The sequence below is a fragment of the Hetaerina americana genome, unplaced genomic scaffold (assembly GCF_022747635.1).
Source record: "Hetaerina americana unplaced genomic scaffold, ioHetAmer1.1.p SCAF_11, whole genome shotgun sequence".
Taxonomy (NCBI): Eukaryota; Metazoa; Arthropoda; class Insecta; order Odonata; family Calopterygidae; genus Hetaerina; species Hetaerina americana.
In genome coordinates this window covers 30,273,100-30,291,584 of record NW_027286181.1, presented here as the reverse complement: position 1 = coordinate 30,291,584, position 18,485 = coordinate 30,273,100, and the positions used below count along the sequence as shown (strand labels likewise).

At 38.1% G+C, this 18,485-nt stretch overlaps 1 protein-coding gene across 1 annotated transcript in view; it reads right to left on the bottom strand.

The window, feature by feature from the left end:
- Positions 1-728: 728 nt before the first annotated feature.
- Positions 729-18,485, bottom strand: part of LOC139700841 (beta-1,4-N-acetylgalactosaminyltransferase bre-4-like) — a 261,263-nt gene continuing 243,506 nt past the window's right edge. The window contains exons 5-6 of the mRNA XM_071599270.1: positions 6,615-6,737; positions 729-1,177 (exon numbers count right to left, since the gene is read on the bottom strand). Coding sequence (XP_071455371.1) covers positions 835-1,177; positions 6,615-6,737 — 466 coding nt within the window. The 3' untranslated portion in view covers positions 729-834. The remainder of the gene's footprint in view (positions 1,178-6,614; positions 6,738-18,485) is intronic.

Below are 18,485 nucleotides of genomic sequence, written 5' to 3'. Positions count from 1 at the left end.
ACCTCCGATTCACAAGTACTTTGCAGAAACATCACCCTTCCAGTTTCTTCGCACCAAATACAGCTCTGAATGCGTTCGAGGATTTCTAAACACTATCCGGGATTTTTAATAAATAGCAAAATTTAAGATTTTGTGTTGTTCCTTATAAAACAAAAACACAATCACAGTACCTCTTGAGAGTCTTATCACCAAATTAGCCCAAATTTCCGGGGCATATGTCGACGCTTAATACTTTTTCCTTCATTAACACGCCGAGACTTATAATTGGGGCTTTTCCAAATGCACAATCACGGACGTCTGGTCAGGAATGTCAGTGTAGGAGATTGAAAAAAATAATACATCACCAAGGAAGCAAGACGAGTGAGTTATTTATCCTTTCTCAAGGGAGTCGATAATTTCCACCGTTTCACTATTTCACTCAGTTCACCGTTTCCATCTTCCGTCAATCCTACCCTCGACGACCTGCTTGACAGAACCGATCGTACTGAGGGTTTGCACTGAAGAAGAATCAATCCTCCGGGAGACTTACAATCCAAACACATGAGATTCCTCAAGACCAACCTTCTGCCGAGTGGAAAACTCAAGTTCAAACCGGAGATGAAGGAATGGAGGGGGAGGGCGGTAAAATTTGCTATAAAAGAATCCGGGCCCAACCCTCCAAGATGGCCGCGAACCAGCCTCCCGGCCGCGACCCACAGGGTGGTGCTCCGAGGAGGGCTTTTAACCGTCCCGGTCCGGCACGGGGAACCATTCCGCCAGCCCGATCGCCGCTTAGGCTTACGGAGGCACCCTGATTCGCTGGCGGATGAGGGCGAACGTGGCCCCCATTCAGTATCAGGACTTGCCGGCAGCGGCCGGGGGGGAGGGGGGCGGAGGAACGGGGGATGGTGCCGCCGTGGTGGATGCGGGGGCGTCCGCCTGTGCCTGGATGGCCCGGATGTTGGCCGGCGGGGCGCCCACGTCCACGAGAAGCCGGGTAAAGAGGTGATGCTCGGAGGTTGCGAGGAGGCGGAAGTTGGCTGTGTTGAGGCCGTCGAGGCGGTAGCGCCGGCCGGACGTCCTCAGGAGCTTGTTCCTCACCCGCCAGGCGAGGGGTCGACGCTTTACGTGCTTGATCATCGTGTATCTCGCGATCCACTCCGGCGGTCGGGTGATCACCAAACCCGCCTGCTGGACCCTGCGAATCGAGAGAAAGTATCGTTAAAATACTATGTTCCTTAAAAGCGGCCAAAATTACCACAACATATATTTCTAAATGGATAAAATATTCGGAACAGAATGGTTGCAGGGTTAGATTGTAAATTTTTGACGCAGGACCGAGGTGTTTACAATGTCTCTGCAGCAAAGTAGTAAACCATGAGGTAGAAATAATTAGATTTTTTTATTTTCGTTGAGGATACGATTCAGTTATGTTAAGGATAGCGAAAACCAGTAATTAATGCAATATTTATGCACGGAGCCTGAAACAACTGTTGCATAACAATTTAGGGGGACACCTAAAAAGGAGCGCAAAAGGTACGTCAATGGATGGGCATACTTGAAGAAAAACTATTAATAAACGTTAAGCAGGGTTTTTAAATTGGTAGAGACTGCCATGTTTCCACGCACTCATTGATTTTGAATGCCCATCATTTTGAAATTAGCAATAGTAGTTATTATGGATGGTAATCGAGATCTGAGGTAGTTTGTTCCATAAGGAAAAGGTGAGTAATTTTACAGATATATGAATTTCAGGGATTGGGGGAAGGATTTAGAGAAATCTGACGTCAGCATTGGCCTTCTATATTAAAATAAGACGTCAAAATATAACGTCCCATCTGACGGACGGTGTGCTCAACATGACCCACAAACAAATTGAGTAGCTTCAGGCGTGATGTGGTGGAAGTTGAACATAATGAATAACTGATTGAAGCACTTTTCCACTTGATAAAATTTGTATTTTACGACTGGGACTGATCAGACCTGATGATGATGTAATACATCGAAACCCGGTCGTAAAATAAAAATTTTATCAAGTGGAAAAGTGCTTCAATCAGTTATTCATTATGACCCAAAAAGTAGCGACCGTAATTCTAATAATATATTCTGACATCGTCGGGATTCGAATCTGAGTTTTCGGGGTGGAAAGTAGGTGCATTTAGTCACCACAACCTGAAATGATTCCCATCAATTTAAGGTTACAGATTTCACAATAATGCACTTGATCTATCTCAGAGATACAGTGATAAAAAACAGCAAAAGAGGAAATTTCGACAGCAGAAATCATTCAAATTGCTTCGAGCATGAATAATGAAAGTGATTGATGCCTTATCCTCGACTTGAAAACTTAAAATTTTAAAGGAAATAATTCTTGAAAAATGCTCACCCAAACTGCTTGAATGTAATTATGCGAACTGTAGTTGTTCATTGAATCTCATTAGCAAATAAAAAGGTGCGACGCACGTTGGTACGAAGAAACACAAGGGAATAGAAAAGCAATTCAAATTCAAGGCGTACTTCTTTCATTTACTCTCTGAGAACGCGTTGAGGGGCATTAAAACTAAGAAAACAAAATCAAGCACAGATGACTAACTTTGGGTAAATCGCTTCTTTGTAAAATAATGAAACTCTGGGCAAAAAGTGGAACAATAATTAAGATGTAGCCTGACTAACTTGAGGCAATTTTATTTTGTAAAAGGTTTTTTATGATAAGCTTATCAGAGTATGTTAATTATCAAAAGAACTAGCCTGAAAATCACTCAAGTGGCCAAGATTACTAATTAAATCTCTAATTGGAGGGTAAATAATGGAGAATAAAAGCTCCCCACTACTTTCACTCTAGGCCCTTCCTATGCCCCCCTTGCCATTTTCATTTCTTCCAAACTTTATATAAACACAGTAATCAACCCGAAGGTCGGTTTGGTGGGTGATGGTAAAGTTCACCCAGTACTAAACCCTATACGGCGGGTGAATATTAACACATCATGGTAGGGGGGGCAGTTCCTTTCCCTGTGCCGGTTATGGTTTCCCAGGAAGACCTGATACCCGAAAAATAACAGCTTGGGTGGAGCTGAAGGAGCACAGAGTGCCGTGCCCGGGAATCGAACCCGGCACCCTCCGGTCAGCAGTCCAACGCTCTACCCACTGGACTACCGCGACCTATGTATAGAAATATATATATATATACTAGCTGAATACCCGGCTTTGCACGGGTTAGGGAGAAACAATAATATAAATATACTACATAAATAAAAACAACAAATTATAAAGTACAATAATACACTACTTCATACAAATTTAAGAATCTTTTTTATTTAACACCTGTTTATAAACTACATTTTTTGTTTCATATCCGGGAGAAAGAATATATAAATTTTTAGGCGAACCTACTCTGGAGCAAGCAACATAAAGTTGCCCGTGGCTAAAACATGGCGATCTTAGATCAACACCACAAAACTTTAAAGACTGTCCCTGTGATTTATTAATGGTAACTGAAAAAGCTACCCGGACTGGAAACTGTAATCTTTTAAAGTTGAAGGGAAGATCAGTTGGGATTAGAGGTATCCGTGGAATAAAAATTATTTCACCTTTTCCTTTTCCAGTTAAAATGACTGCCTGGATTATATTTTTCATTAATTTTGTCACACACAATCGTGTCCCATTGCAGAGTTTTGGTGGATCTAAATTTCGCTATAAAATGATTGGAGATCCTACTTTAAGTATAATGCGATGTTGCGGCAATCCAGCTGGATCAAGTGAATTTAGGAATTCCGTTGGATAATTGACGGCTTCGTCAGCATCCACTACGGTATCAACCGATTTATATTCAATCACGTCTCCTGGCAGCATGGCTAGTATCTCCTTGTTAATTTCATTAACATCATCGTTCTTAGGAGCAAGAATGGCTCTTTCTCGCAACCATTCTAAATTTTTATAATTTTGATTAACGTTAGGATAGACTGCTTGTATCATATCGCGGACAGTTTTCACCGATACACATAAATCTGACGGCAATTTTATCATACCAGATGCTTCAATAACTAATCTATCTTCTCCAATCTCCAAAAGTTTATTTGCAAAATTTTGAGCATTCCCATCTCTTAAGAGGATTCGCATGTTTTGTTTAAGGCTAATTTCTTGGACATGATTCCATTGAACAGAATTTTTTAAACAGGCATAAATTTCATCGGTTGGAGTCGATTTTGGAATGACAGGAGGAGTTTGACGGAAGTCTCCACACAGGAGTACCAGAGCTCCTCCCATTAAACTGCAGTTTCCTCTAAGATCTTGAAGTGTTGCGTTGAGGGCCTCAAGAGATTTTTTATGAGCCATCGTACACTCATCCCATACTATCAATTTACATTCTATAAGAACTTGTGCCTGGCCGCTTGTTTTATTTATATGACATGTGGGATTTTCTTGTCGGGAAATATTAAGTGGCAACTTAAGGGCAGAGTGGGCTGTTCTTCCTCCTTCCATTAATGTCGCTGCAATACCTGAAGATGCAACGGCTAGAGCAATTTCTCCATGAACCCTGATTTCAGCGAGAACTAAATTAATTAAAAATGTTTTTACCGTGCCACCAGCAGCATCAAGAAAAATGATACCTCCTTCTTGTTTATCTACTTGATCCATTATTGTTTCGTACGCGAATTTCTGATCTTCATTAAGAAGTGGCTTTTTATCCGCGATGTATGCTTCTAAGTCTAAGACAATGTAGCTAGTTTCACGTATATAATCTGGATAAAATACACCCTGTTGATCTTGTACAGGTGCAAAAAGACCGAGTTCCACTAAAGTCTTGTTAACCATGGTGATACACTTTTCCTCCAAAATAATCAAAGTTTTATTAAAAATGTCGGAGTTAAACGTAATATCCAAGGTAGGATTTTCACTTCGAACTTGAGCCAGTATATCCTCAATAATTGATTCTTTATATTTTTCCCATATCGTTTTTGGGTTAGATGGATTACAGGAGGTTATTATGATGGCAAACAAAATTCGGATTTGTCCTGGAAGAGAAATCAAACTGGCCTCTCGCAATGAGTCATCCCAGTGTTGATCTCCTTCTAGCAACCCTAAATTCTGGCAAGCTTCTCTGAATGTCTCACATATTTCTCCGTTTACCGTTCTTAATTCTGCAAATGAGCGAGGTCCTCTAATGGTATGAAGAAGCATTCTTAAAAAATAACATTCGGCGTTGTTAGGATGGACTGTGTAGACTCGGCCCAATGCGTCACATGAATAAATATTATTCTCAGGATCAAAGTTGCCCATTTTTCTTCTACAAAAGACTTTCCTTGATGTATTCCACGTATAATATCTCGGCAATTCTGAATACAATAGTGTTCTTGCAAAAGTATCCTGCTGGCATAGTTGGAAAAATGCTGTTTCTATGACAGCAAAAAAGTAAACAAATTACATATATACAAACAAACTTTCTCCTTTATATATATATATATATATATATATATATATATATACATATATAGTACAATACACAGTAACACACAATATAGAAACACAAAAAAAAGAAGAACACTCACACGTTATTTCTTGATATTTCGACGGAAACAATCCGTCTTCATCTGAAGATATAGAAGTAAGTATAGTCATTACTTCTTATTACTGAATTACTGAAATATAGTCATTACTTCTAAATGTCTTCTGTATAAATTATTCTCAGTTGTTCTCTGGCAAATGCCTTCTCTGGTCATTATTCCCACGATATCACGTGTGACCATGACCTTTCTAAATTCAAACTAATCAAGGCCTATTATATACTTTGCTCTCTTCTCCTTCCTTTTTTTCATGATTCAAAGGAATTACTTAGCTAAGCGTGAAATAAAACTTACAGCCCCATATCCCTCCCTCACTTACAGCCGCTTTTTCTCTTTTCGGGATGCTACCAATACTGATGTACGTGAGATAGTCTCCCGGCCAAATTCCTCCCCAAAAAAATGCTACGAATAAACTCATAAAAACTCTTCCTTCCTTATTTTCTCAAATTCCTAGGTAGTTCTTCAGTGATGTCATCAATTTCCACAGCTTTCTTTGACTTAACCTCCTTTTAATATGCCTTTATGTCTCACAGTCAAATATTCCTGTTGCTAAGCTATCATAATTAACATTCTATTACTTTTTAAATCTAAACTCATTGACCTTTTACCTTTGTTTTATACGCAGTTCGTCTGTATATCCTTTTCATCATGTCGGAACCTCTTCGGCTTCGATTTATATTTTACCTATTGTATCTTTAGTAGGGTAAACGGATTAGCCTTTCTTAAAACATGACAGCCATTAACCTACTGTAGATTAACTGAATTTAAAATTGAATATGGCGATATTTTGATTAAAATAACTTTTACGAGTACATGGTGTCATCTCCCCGAAAGAAGACAGCAGTTTACTTTACTTATACAGCCAACATGAATATCATCGGCAAGACTGAATCGTAGAAGTTTTAGGTCCAGAAATATTAATGGGTCACATGTTCGACTCTTGGCCACCAATAAGTCGCGAACGAGATGTGCAATAGAAGATGGTAAAATAGAGGTAATTTTATTTGTGACATTTTACCAGAATATTTAATGATAAAGATAAGGGATGAAGTCCATCACTCTGAAGGAACTCACCGATAACCCATATCGTCGTCCTCTCCACCCCAGCCCCAGTAGAGATTGGAATAACCGTTGACTCTGAAGAAATGTTCCGTTCTGATGGAGAAAACTCCACCAACGAGAACCTTGTAAGGCAGCCTGAAAACAAAAATTAATAATTAACGTCAAAATCTCTTAGAAATAGTACAAATGTTTTCATTTTTTATACTAATAACCTTTCCTTGTAAAATCCACCAGGATATTATTGGAGACAATTATTTGAGCATACAGCATGTAGTTTGCTTTAGAATTCAGCGTATTTAAGAATATTAAAAATATTAAATTGCATCAATAAATTGATGTAATTTAATTTTTTTAATTTTTCATGTTCCCTGTGCAGTCTTATTTATTTAGTTTTTAAACTGTATAACCGTGATGGATATATATATATATATATATATATATATATATATATATATATATATATATATATATATATATATATATATAGTATATAGTCAAAAACCGATTCTTCAACGACATGTGATAAGGAAATGACAAATTCAAACTAAGAAATATGTACAAAATAACGAAAATCATCAACTATAATCTTCAGCAATGCACGAAATGGGAAGAAGTAGTATGCAACTGAAATTCTTTGAGGAGAAATACGTATTTTTTTCCCTGCCATTGGCTCCAAGATTATTCATTATCAAACGTTTTTTGACTTTACCTGTATTCCAGATATCTCGTCTCTACGCAGGAAAAACAATAGGTAACACTTTCTCACAAATAACTTGTTCAACCATTGAAATGTTTTGACTTCATCATAGACCAAATTCATTATGAGACTAGTCACTGCGAGACTGTTATCAAATCATTTCACGAATGAGGGTTTATAACAGGTGAATTGTTTTAAATATAAATGCAGAAAGCAAAAAAAAACGCACAGGAACTTAGCTAAAAGCTAATGAAACAGCACGAATAGAAATAGATTTAAAATACAAATAGAAGAATACTGAATCCAAAGTTCACATTTACTTTCCCATATCATTGCACGCAAGTGCCATATATAAACTGTAGAAACCATGATGAATACTGCATAATACCATCCAAATCAATTAGGGGAAGTTATTCATTTAAATTTTATGGAACCTCATGTCATTTTTGCATCTCGTAAGTGCAATTCAAGCCATTTACTTGCTGTGAGATATACAAGGTTTGTATAAAAGGTTTTTGAGTAAAGTTTCGGAAAAATAGATTTACTTCAGATATTGCTGCAATGCCGCAAAATTCTTCAAAATACATCCCTTGAGCACATCCCGAACACTTTTGCCAGCGGCTTTTCCATGACTCGCTGGCTCCCTAGTAGGAGGATTCTGGGAGGCCCTTAAGGGTACGGGTGCAAGCTTCTTTGACGGCATTTAGGGTCCCATGGTAGTGTAATTTGGGGGAAAATTTCACGTTTGGGAATAGAATATAGTCTGCTTGTGCCAAGCGGGGACTTTAATGGGGTTGGGGAATCGTCGCGATGTCGTTTTTCACCAGGCACTCGGCTGCCTTGGAGTAGATGTGACTGGGTGTATTGTTTTGATGCAATTTTCGGCGATGGCTGGCTTCACTCAGTTGACCATTCTCTTCAGTCTTTTTAGCACTTCGAGGTAAAAAGTACCATTCACTGTCTGCCCCTCAGATATAAATTTGTAGTGGACCATCCCCTTGGAGTCGAAGCAACCGATGAGCATGGCTTTCACTATGGATTTGCTCATTCAAGCCTGTGTTGGACGAGATGATGCCGCAATGTACTATCCGGAATCCTGCCGATTTGTTTCCGGGTCCAATTCGAGTATTCAACTTTCGTCTCACGTTATTACGTTGTACAAAAGTCGGGGTTTTCTTCAACGCGTTGCAGGTCTTCGCAAGCAGACACTCGACTCTGCTTTTGGTCACCCGTCAAAATTTTCGGGACGAGTTTAGCGCAGTTCTTACGCATCGCCAGATTTTCAATGATAATGGTGTGGTCACTCATTTTATCAATACTTATACGATTCACGATCATGCGCAATCTTGACTGACGGCCTGAATTCAGCACTTCACGCACACGCTGCACGTTGTCGTCGGTTCTTGACGTCGACGGCCGTACAGCGCGGGGCTCATCCTCCATATTCTCCGGGCTCCGAGTTGAAGGGTTTGCGCCACTTAAAACTGCAGTTGGTAACATAATTTCATCCCTGAACACTTTACGAACCATGCATAACGTCATTGTACTCGATTTTCCCAGTCCAACACAAAATTAGATGGCGTACCACTGTTCAATCGTTTGCTGCATTTTGCGCATGCACGGAGTCATTCGACATGGGCCCACTAAAATCCCGAAATAGCCTGAACGAATGCTCGCAGGCGCTTGGCTCGTATTGAAGGTCAAACCCCCCCACCACTGAGCCTGCGCAGTGCAAGCGCGCTGCGACGCACAGTCACGTCGGGAAAGATTATCCCCGATACTTTTTGTACGAACCTTGTATAGCGATATTATAGCCAAGTTTACGATACAGAACCAGATAGTTAAGCATAAATAAAAATCTCCTGTTCACCAAAAAAATTGAATGACTATATAATCTCTTAGAACTCCTTTGTGCACAAGAAAAATTGTTTCATTCGCTCTATTAATGCGGAAAGCTGACAATCAAAGTAAATCACAAAAAAAAGATTCAAATGAATGACTTCCGTTTTTCACTAATTAATTTTGGGCTGAATTAAAGTATCTGCTTAGATCAAGTTGAGCCAGCTCACCAACTGATGCAGCTAATTTAACTGCCATCGAAAAACTTTTCCAACCGATAATCTTTACGGAAAAAAATCAACTATGAATGAAAAATTCTGAGACGATCAGAATATTTATCGTGAATGATGCACGAGAGCAAGTGAGTACTAGAAAAATTATCCTTCATTAAAATTTTTAATTTTTCTATAACTTTTTGTTTTTCAGGTTTATATTTAGCCCTGTGATGGGGGAAAAGAAGAGAAAGATGTTATTCAAACCAGTGAACGTAAAACCTAACAAATAAATTGAGTGATTCCAAGCAAGTAAACTCCCACAAAATATACAAATCAGTATTTGCCAATGCCATTAATGTGTACTGAATTGGAGCCGCTTGTCACCCAGCACTTTTTTGCATCTATTTATCATCTCGGTTAAAAAAATTCAATCAGACAGCCCTCAGATTATTGTCTAAATTCTTACTGTTTAAACTTTTGTGCATGATGACTATTTCCTAGTGCTTGAGCAACAAATCCCGATATAAATATCATGGCAATTGATATATATTCATTGCTTTAAATTATCACAATAATATGCTAAGTGATAGATATGGACCATTAAATCTTGAATATGAACAGCAAAAATGATCCGAAAGCAATTACTTTTGAAAAGAGAGAATTTCAATTGACTCTGTTGTACAGTACTCTGCATTTACTATGGGAGGTGACAGAAAAGTCGAAAATACCTACTCTCTTCACTAGACTACTTTAAATAATCTAAATGACCAAATATCCAGTAATTTTTATATTTAACATGCTGTCCACACGGCAATTAAGCATGTGAAAATTCGCCATCGTCGACATTTGAACACAGGTTTTCTGCATGTGAAGCTTGCTCATAAGCCATCGCACCAAATCTATCCTCTCAATGGAAACATTTCGATTTGCGGAGGTTGTGGATGAAATTACAAATGAGCGACGATCCCCGCGGAAGAATATAAGTGATGACATCGCGGAAAACGAACCAATGGCAGGAAGAATTTCTTCACGAGAATTCACCTTGGATTTTGACGAGATGGGCGATGTTCATAAGATTGAGGTCGGGACGGGAGAAGGGAGGGAGAGAGCTGAGCGAGTGAGTACGGGAGAGAGGAGAGAGTGGATCACCTTCGACCCCTGGGGTAATCCTGTTCGCGCCGCGAATTCAATTTCGTTGATGAAATTACAAAACTCCTCACGAGGAAACACTTGAAGCATTACAGGTTCCCATCACCTCATGCGTATGCTTAAAAAAAAAAGAACTCCCTCGGGCCGTCGAGAACGTTAAAAATGAAAACTGGATTTTATTTGACGACAAGCCATTGCGAATATCTTCGAACGGAAGTTGGGTTGGAAAAAAAATTATTGGGAGTCCAGCCTCTCATATGAAATATGATAAATCTGAATCATCAAAATACTACAAAAAAGATTTGTAACTGAATAAAGTGGAATGTGGAATGATTAAGAATACTAAAGCGTGCTGTTGTGTAATGATAACACAGGTACAAAAGAAATGCTCTTTTTGATGATTGTTATATGCTCATTATTGCGTAAATGGGAGGATACACCTCATGGGTAAGTTACATACGTATACATTACCAACTCATTAAAAAGTCATCAACCTAAAATAATGCCTTTGAATTATGGATTGTATAGCGTCAGAGTAATTCCAGCTGCCATAAAAAATGAATTCGAATTGGACCAAATTTAAGGAAATATATTATTATTTCTGTTTCTTGGAGGAGACTACAGCTTCTGAGTCTTTATTCAGAACAGGGAGGCTCTCACTAAGAGGGAATTTCCCCCAATTTGGGGATCCGCGGGTAAATTGGAACTAGTAATCATTGAGATACCCTACAGATTATATACAATGCGTGAAATTTTATTTGGTTATCAATATATTTTGTGAAATTCAATTAAGTTTACTTACAATCACAGATAAAAATCGGCACATTCATTTTATTTCGAATACACCTTTCGAGACATTCAGCGTATTTTGGCAAGGGATCAATGATATTCTGAACTATCGTAAAAAGGTGATGGTGAAAAAAAGATCGAGAGCTTATAACTTCAGAAGAGAACGAATGAAAAACTAGATATGACTAATTTAGAAACTACTTCAGCTTGATTAGTCTCAGGTATGATGTGGTGGAATTCGAACACATAAAGAACGGATAGTAGAGATTTTCCAAATAGATGAGATTAATTGTACAACCGGGTTTCAATGTATTGCATCATCTTCAGGTACCTGGAGATGATGTAATCCATCGAAACCCTATCGTACCATAAATCTTATCTCGTGGAAAATTTATACCATCCTTTCTTTACGATTTGAGCTTGATAAATTAAGTGAAAACTTTGATACGGAGTGTGGTTTTGTAGGACATGGAAACATGCTCGTTGAAGCAAGATGATGGACGTAGAGTGGAAGCTTTTGAGACGAGTGTGTTGGTAAGGATGGAGAGGATGAAATGGACAGAAAGGAAAACTAACGAGGAAGCTCTAGACATGGCGGGGGAAGAGAGAAGAATTTGGGGAGAAATCGAAAGGAGGCAGGAAAGATGGCTGCAGAGCATTTCGGTTGACGATGGGATGTTGAAGACAGTGATAGAGGCTTTAGGCCAGCGACATAAGAGTTCGAACAGAATTGACGTGTTGGGCGGAACGAAGGGAAGTAACAAAACACACGAAATTGAAGAAGGGTGTCTTGTCGTGATATGTCAGAAGAGGCAAGGGAATATGCCTAATTCAGCTTGTATGCATCCAAAACCCGCCATAAACGGTAGCCTATCTAATAATAATAAAAAACTGAGCTACTTATCTCTGTTCAGTAATCAGGTATTTAACGTTTGGCATGACATTGTATTTGCTCTTTCCTTCCAATAGTTTTGCCCAAACAGTTTTTTAAGTGAAACTCTTAAACAATTGTTTTAAAGGAGCCGAACAGAATAAACGTAAGACAATTATCATAAACCAACCTCGGAATTTTTAGGTCCCCCTTCATTCATTAGTTAAACAAATTCCCTCGTCTTAATAATAGTGAAACTTTAAGAACATCACTTACTATGAATTAATTTAAAAAAAATTAGGTGCACATTTTCTTTCGGCAATTATGAGACTTCATTTGACTCCACACACGTTCAATGCAAGTTTCGTATACGCTTTCACAACGAAACTGTCAAACGGACTCGATTCCGCACTACTAGTAATTAAAGACGCTCCACTAAAAGCCTCTCCACTCTTCAATCGCACTCTTTGTATCTATCTTTATTTCGGGAGAATGCACGGAGAGATGAAAATAAAAGCGAATTTTGCACAAAGCACTGAGGCGGATTAATACGCGGATTTCAAGGATTTGGAAATAAGAACAGGTAGGAAGGGTGGAGTGGAGGGAGGGTTTGGGCGTGTGTGTGTGTATGTGTGAGAGAGAGAGAGATAGGATGGGGGAGAAAAGGGAAGGGGGGGGGAAGCAGGCCATTCGATGGGAGAGTTTTTCGGGGGTAGGGGAGCGAAGAAGGTTGGGTTAGGTCGAAAAGAAAAGGGTGGTTGCTTCAGATTCCTTCACATTTATTCAGCGTTCTTTCTCCACGCGACTCCTCGGGACCCAGGAGATCACCCAGGGGGTTGAAAGCAGCCATGAAATACGGCGAGAAAGAGGATGATGCCTCTCCATCTATTTTTTCCATCTCCTTTTACCACCTCCGCGTTAGATAAACGGGGGAAAGATATAAAACATCACTCCCCCCCACCCCCACCCCCGAAGCTTATTTTTTTGGCGGCCCTCCTCCTCTGTTACATTGCCGCAGCCTTGTGCCGAGATCTCCTGAGCAGCTGTCCACACGCCCAGGGCTCAGCGCCACCGGTTTTAAGGGTTTAGGGAGCCTTGACGGGGTCCCCTCTGTGAATTACGTAAGGAGGAGTTCCCCAACAAAAGTTACACCGGAAATTCCAGAGATTTTTAGTTGGATGATATCCCGAAATGTCCGCGGTGTTAGATAAACTTTGGAGAACTTGAAACAGAGCGAGTGGATAATTTTGGCTATGTGCGCCGTATGCTCAGACTTGCTGACAGAGCAGGAATGCACAAATTCAGGTCATAACAATATCACTTTCAAGTGGCTCAGGCAATAGAATCTTTCCGAAAATTCATGATTAACTGATCTGTATATTATTCAATAAATAATTGTTGACTATGAATTTACGGCCTTATCAACCGCGCAAGCGTATTGAGTGAAGCTCTGTCTTCCCAATAAAACCTCTCATTATTCTTGGTTTGTTTCATCCAACTGTGTCCATGGCAACAATGACAGATTTTTACATCCTTACGAATAAACACAACTCCAAAATGACATGTTTAAGGAATGATATTAGGCATTAAACTCACACTCTATACAATTCTCTGGGGACGTGAGACCAAAGATATACCACGGAAATTAAAGAGTGAAAAAACTTAGTTTTAATAAGAAAAGGGTAATTCTGACAATTAAGGGAATATAAAATTAAGGAATATTGATAAGAAAATCGCTTTTTTAATGTGTACTACTCTATGGCATAAAAAATGTTATCTACACTCTATCTCAAAAGAATGTGTGGCGGGAGGTGTTTGGGCACCAGCCCTTTTTTATATTATTACAAAGTATATTTTAGGGGGATATGAGAAAAACACATAGTTACTAATATAAACCTTACGGTAACACTAAACTCTCGGCTTGACCGGGATTCGAACCCTGATCAAGGAGGATAATTTTTACACACTGAAATTGTTACATTTTAATTAAAAAAGTTGTTATTGAGGGATAATCAACGAACATATCTTTCAAAGTTAAATTGAAGAATGTAGAAGTAACATTATTCATCTATTTTAATTAAGCCTTAAGCAGTGTGAAGCATATAGGATAAAACTACACTTTACCTCAATTTTACAATGGCAAAAGCTCTCGTCAGCACAATAGACCACATATAGACAGACCTTTGTTTTCTCGAATATTCGGAATACTCACGGTAACTCTATCAGAACTCAAAGGCTACGGAACTGCTATGTTATGCTACGGAGCTGTTGTTCTTATGCTATGTATAATTCCGTACTATATAAAATGTGAACTCTTGAAACAAGAAAAAATACGTCAAATTCCAAAGGAAATTTAAAGAAATAGCCTTTCCTTAAATGGAGTACCTTTTCAAATTCCTAAAAGACTCTAAGAGAGGCAAACTTAGCCTTAAAACTGAGAGGCACAGAACCTGAGGAAGAATAACTTAAGGAATCTTGTTGCATACATTTATTTGCTAAAGTATTAAAAAACAATATTGTATTATAAATTATTTAATACAGTATTATTTGATTTTTTTAATTGAAGGAAAATAAGAAAGTAAAACGAATTTTTGGGCAGTGAATTGCAAAATACTGTTGAGTTTAAAAAAAAGCACCAACAAAAACCTTATGCGCGAATTTATGTAAAAAATGAAAATCTGCTCGTCCGGAGGAATCTATTAAATGGATACAAATATTTACCTTGTACGTATAGAATAATGCAAATGGCGTCATTCTCAGTCAGGCGAAAATTAACTGAAACGTAGGATTACAATGTGCCGATAGCCATTAAAAAATATGCTCATTGTTTATTGTAGAAAATGTTGAAAAACATTACCGCATTGCACCAGTTCGATCGAAATGATTATTCTAGTCGAAAGCATTTATAAACTATGCCCAAGATACTTAAGAATCGAGGAAAACGTATATTGGAGCCAATACATAAAGAAAAGTTAAACGCCATGTAAGTTATATCAAAGGGATTGAAATTACAGTAAATATTAAATAATGAATTGTAAGTGAATATGCTATTAAATATTTGGGAATCTCAGTACTGTAAACAAACAAAGCAAAAAAGTTGCAATGCGATAAACTTTTTGAAAATTGTCTGCTTTAGAAAGGTAGGCATGCTTTATTCCTTGATAGGGAAATTATCCATTTTTAAGATAACATTACCGTCAAAGAATAATTTGGAAAAATAATTTTAGTCCTATTTGCATTGATGCCTTAGATTGACCCGGTCATACATATGCCTTAGCGGACCTAAATAAGCTTCCATAATAAGGTAAAAATGAGCACAGTTTCTCTGGTAATCAAATATTTTACAATATATTCATTCCCACTACTAATTATACATCACAGCTTATGGCACAGGTTGAAATATATTTGATAATTGAAAGTTTTTGGACAGATGATAATTAAAAAATGAAATATTAACAATAAAATTTTTTTTCGCGTTCATCAATGATTACGCCGGTGGCGTAATACAAGTTTTATCCCAACTCTGCATCCAGAGACTTTAATTTAAAACTTTAAACTCACGGGCAACGAATTTAAAATTTGTGCGATCAATAAAAAGTCGTTAATCATTCAAATTTTGCTCCAGTTTACTGAATCAGGCATTACCCGAGTAGACTTTGGCGCGGAAAAAAATAAAATATTCAACCGCTGATTGAAGACCTATGAAACGATTTTCCCGTGGTAGCACATCTAATATTTAGCCTACCTCCCACTTAAAATCAGACTCTTTTTTGCTATGCACGTGGATGACATCTTGAATTGAAATATTTTTAATTAAAAAAACCATTGAAGGCCGTTAAGCAGGGACTGAGATCTCCAAAAGTCACGCTAGAAGCATTAGGGCAGGTATAATTATAACAGGGAATGAAAAACATCCAGGTAGACGGGCACGTCTTTAATGTTCCAGGTGGGTTCCACTACTGTTAATAAGAACGTGATGCGTAAAAAAAATATCCCTTGAGAAAAATGTCTTGGGATAACTCCAACAGTCGTGTTTTTATCTTCTGTAATAAGGCGCTCCAGTTTCATTAGCTTCCCCTTCGTCTGGGTAAGATGGGCGGAGCCAAGATACCAAAAAACTTTTAGCGACGTAAAAACAAGAGTTCCATTATTATCATCATCCTTGAGATTAATTAAGATTCACGAAAGCCTAAGATTTTCAAAATTGCTACCATATATCGTCGCATAATATGAAATGCTTTAATTAAACCCCGTGCTTTAGCTCTTCGTTCTTCTAACTCCTCGTCGTCATAACTTAACTATGAAATAAACTATTCATTTAGCTATTGCCCAGCGAGCAGTCATAGGTGCCTATGAAAGAGGTTTAGAATCCTAACAATAAAAATATCATTAGAAAACCAACCTTATCAGTTTTATTGAAATTCCTGGATTATTAGTAAAAATGTATAAAGCAACTTATGATTGGACCTGGAAGGTTTATTGATGAATAAATATGAGAATGAGAGAAAAGTTGCTGATAATACAACTCAAGAATTTCAATAAGTGTATGCTGACCATTTAGTTTAGCAGAATAAAAAGGATTTTCTGAATTAATTTGATGAGAAGTCAATTTTACTTTGCTATGGACAACTTTCTCACTGATGCGTATCATTAACTAGGCCCTATTTGTCAATTGCGAGTAATGAATTTTATGCAATAAATCAATCAATGAAAGACTTTTCGCTAATTGTAGCTTTTATTAAAAATAGTTTTTTCGTTCCTGGCCACGGCCAATGCTATTACCTACTTAATGATAGGCTGCATATTTTTGTACATTCCTTAAGGGCGTATACGTATTTAGTCTTCTCCAAATTTGCATAATTATACTTTTTTATCGTTTTTTATAGTAGATATCTTGGTGACTGAATACCCTTAGCGTAACTCGAACCTAGTGATACTCAGAATATCAATCTTAATGGGATTCTGCAGGCTGCACAGATTAAAGAGCTGTGCCTCCTTCTTATCCTGATATTGTTAATTCCAACGCCTTGAGCCTTACATACTATGAGATGAGAATCTATACTTACCTATTTAGCGTTGCCTATTAGCGTTAAACGATTCCTCAATGTGGAATCAATTTAGCTCTACCTTTTGGACTGTTATTGGCAAACATTTTGTTCAAAACATTTAATAATTTTTTTGCATTAATAAAGTAAAACATTTCCTGATAATATAATTTATCATTCCTCCGCATAATTGGTGGTAATTCGCTTATTAGGGAATTTTAGCAGCTCAGACACTATACTCTCCAGTTTTTGGAGAGTTTACTGACACAGTAAACTCTCCAAATTGAATACCTTTGCATGAAAATTACGCGCCAGAAAGGATTCGAATCCTCGGTGGGTTAATCTACTGAGAGCATTGCCTTTTGTCATAAGTTTGCCCACCTGATTTTCAAAGAACATTACGAATGGGCACTACTTTTCTAAACACCATTATTATAGATATGGATCACAGCATTATTTTTCAAAGATCATAATGTTTCATCGATCATCTAGGAATTTGCTCAATCACACATGTAAAATAGAGCACTTTGGACAAAAACGAAGGCATAGAAGGCATCCCTTTGGGTTGTGTAGCCTGTCATTAATTTTTTATTGCCCCAATTTAATATATTTTTTAAACGTGGTCCTGGAAAGCAATGCCTTGTTACCATGTACCTTCGTTTCTGTATCTGTTTCGTTTTTTAGAGGAACAGTATTTAAATAGAAAAAACAAATAATATCTCAAAAAAAGAGCTTTATGTATGTGATAAATTAACGGGAAAAATGAGGGATGACGATTCAGAGCCGCTTATCTGATCCCCATCGGGAATTTCGGACAGAGATAATGTTATTAAAACACATGCACAGACACACACGTGTAGTAATTCAAAAGCCATATCACTCCGTGGGCAGCCTTATGGACCCAAACATATCCGGATTAACATTGAGTAAAAGACATCCTGGCATTAGAGAGACTTGAACATTTGTTGCAGTGACTAGTGTCCCATTTGCCGCGGAAATTAAGAATTTTGACTACTGACGTCAAAAAGCAGCGACGACTGAGATAATTGAATAAAAAAACTCAAAAGAACATGTTTTTGAAACATCAGCGAACCACTTTAGGACGACGTGATTGCACTTGGTCAACAAAGCTGTTTACATTCTAATGAAACGCGTTCCGCAGAGAGAATTCTGCGAGAGACTTTGGCAACCGTCGGGGATGCGAGCGCACTTGATTCAGTCGTGGCGGAGACGTGGGGTTGTTGCGTGTTGAATCTATTTCCCATTGAGTCCGAAGCG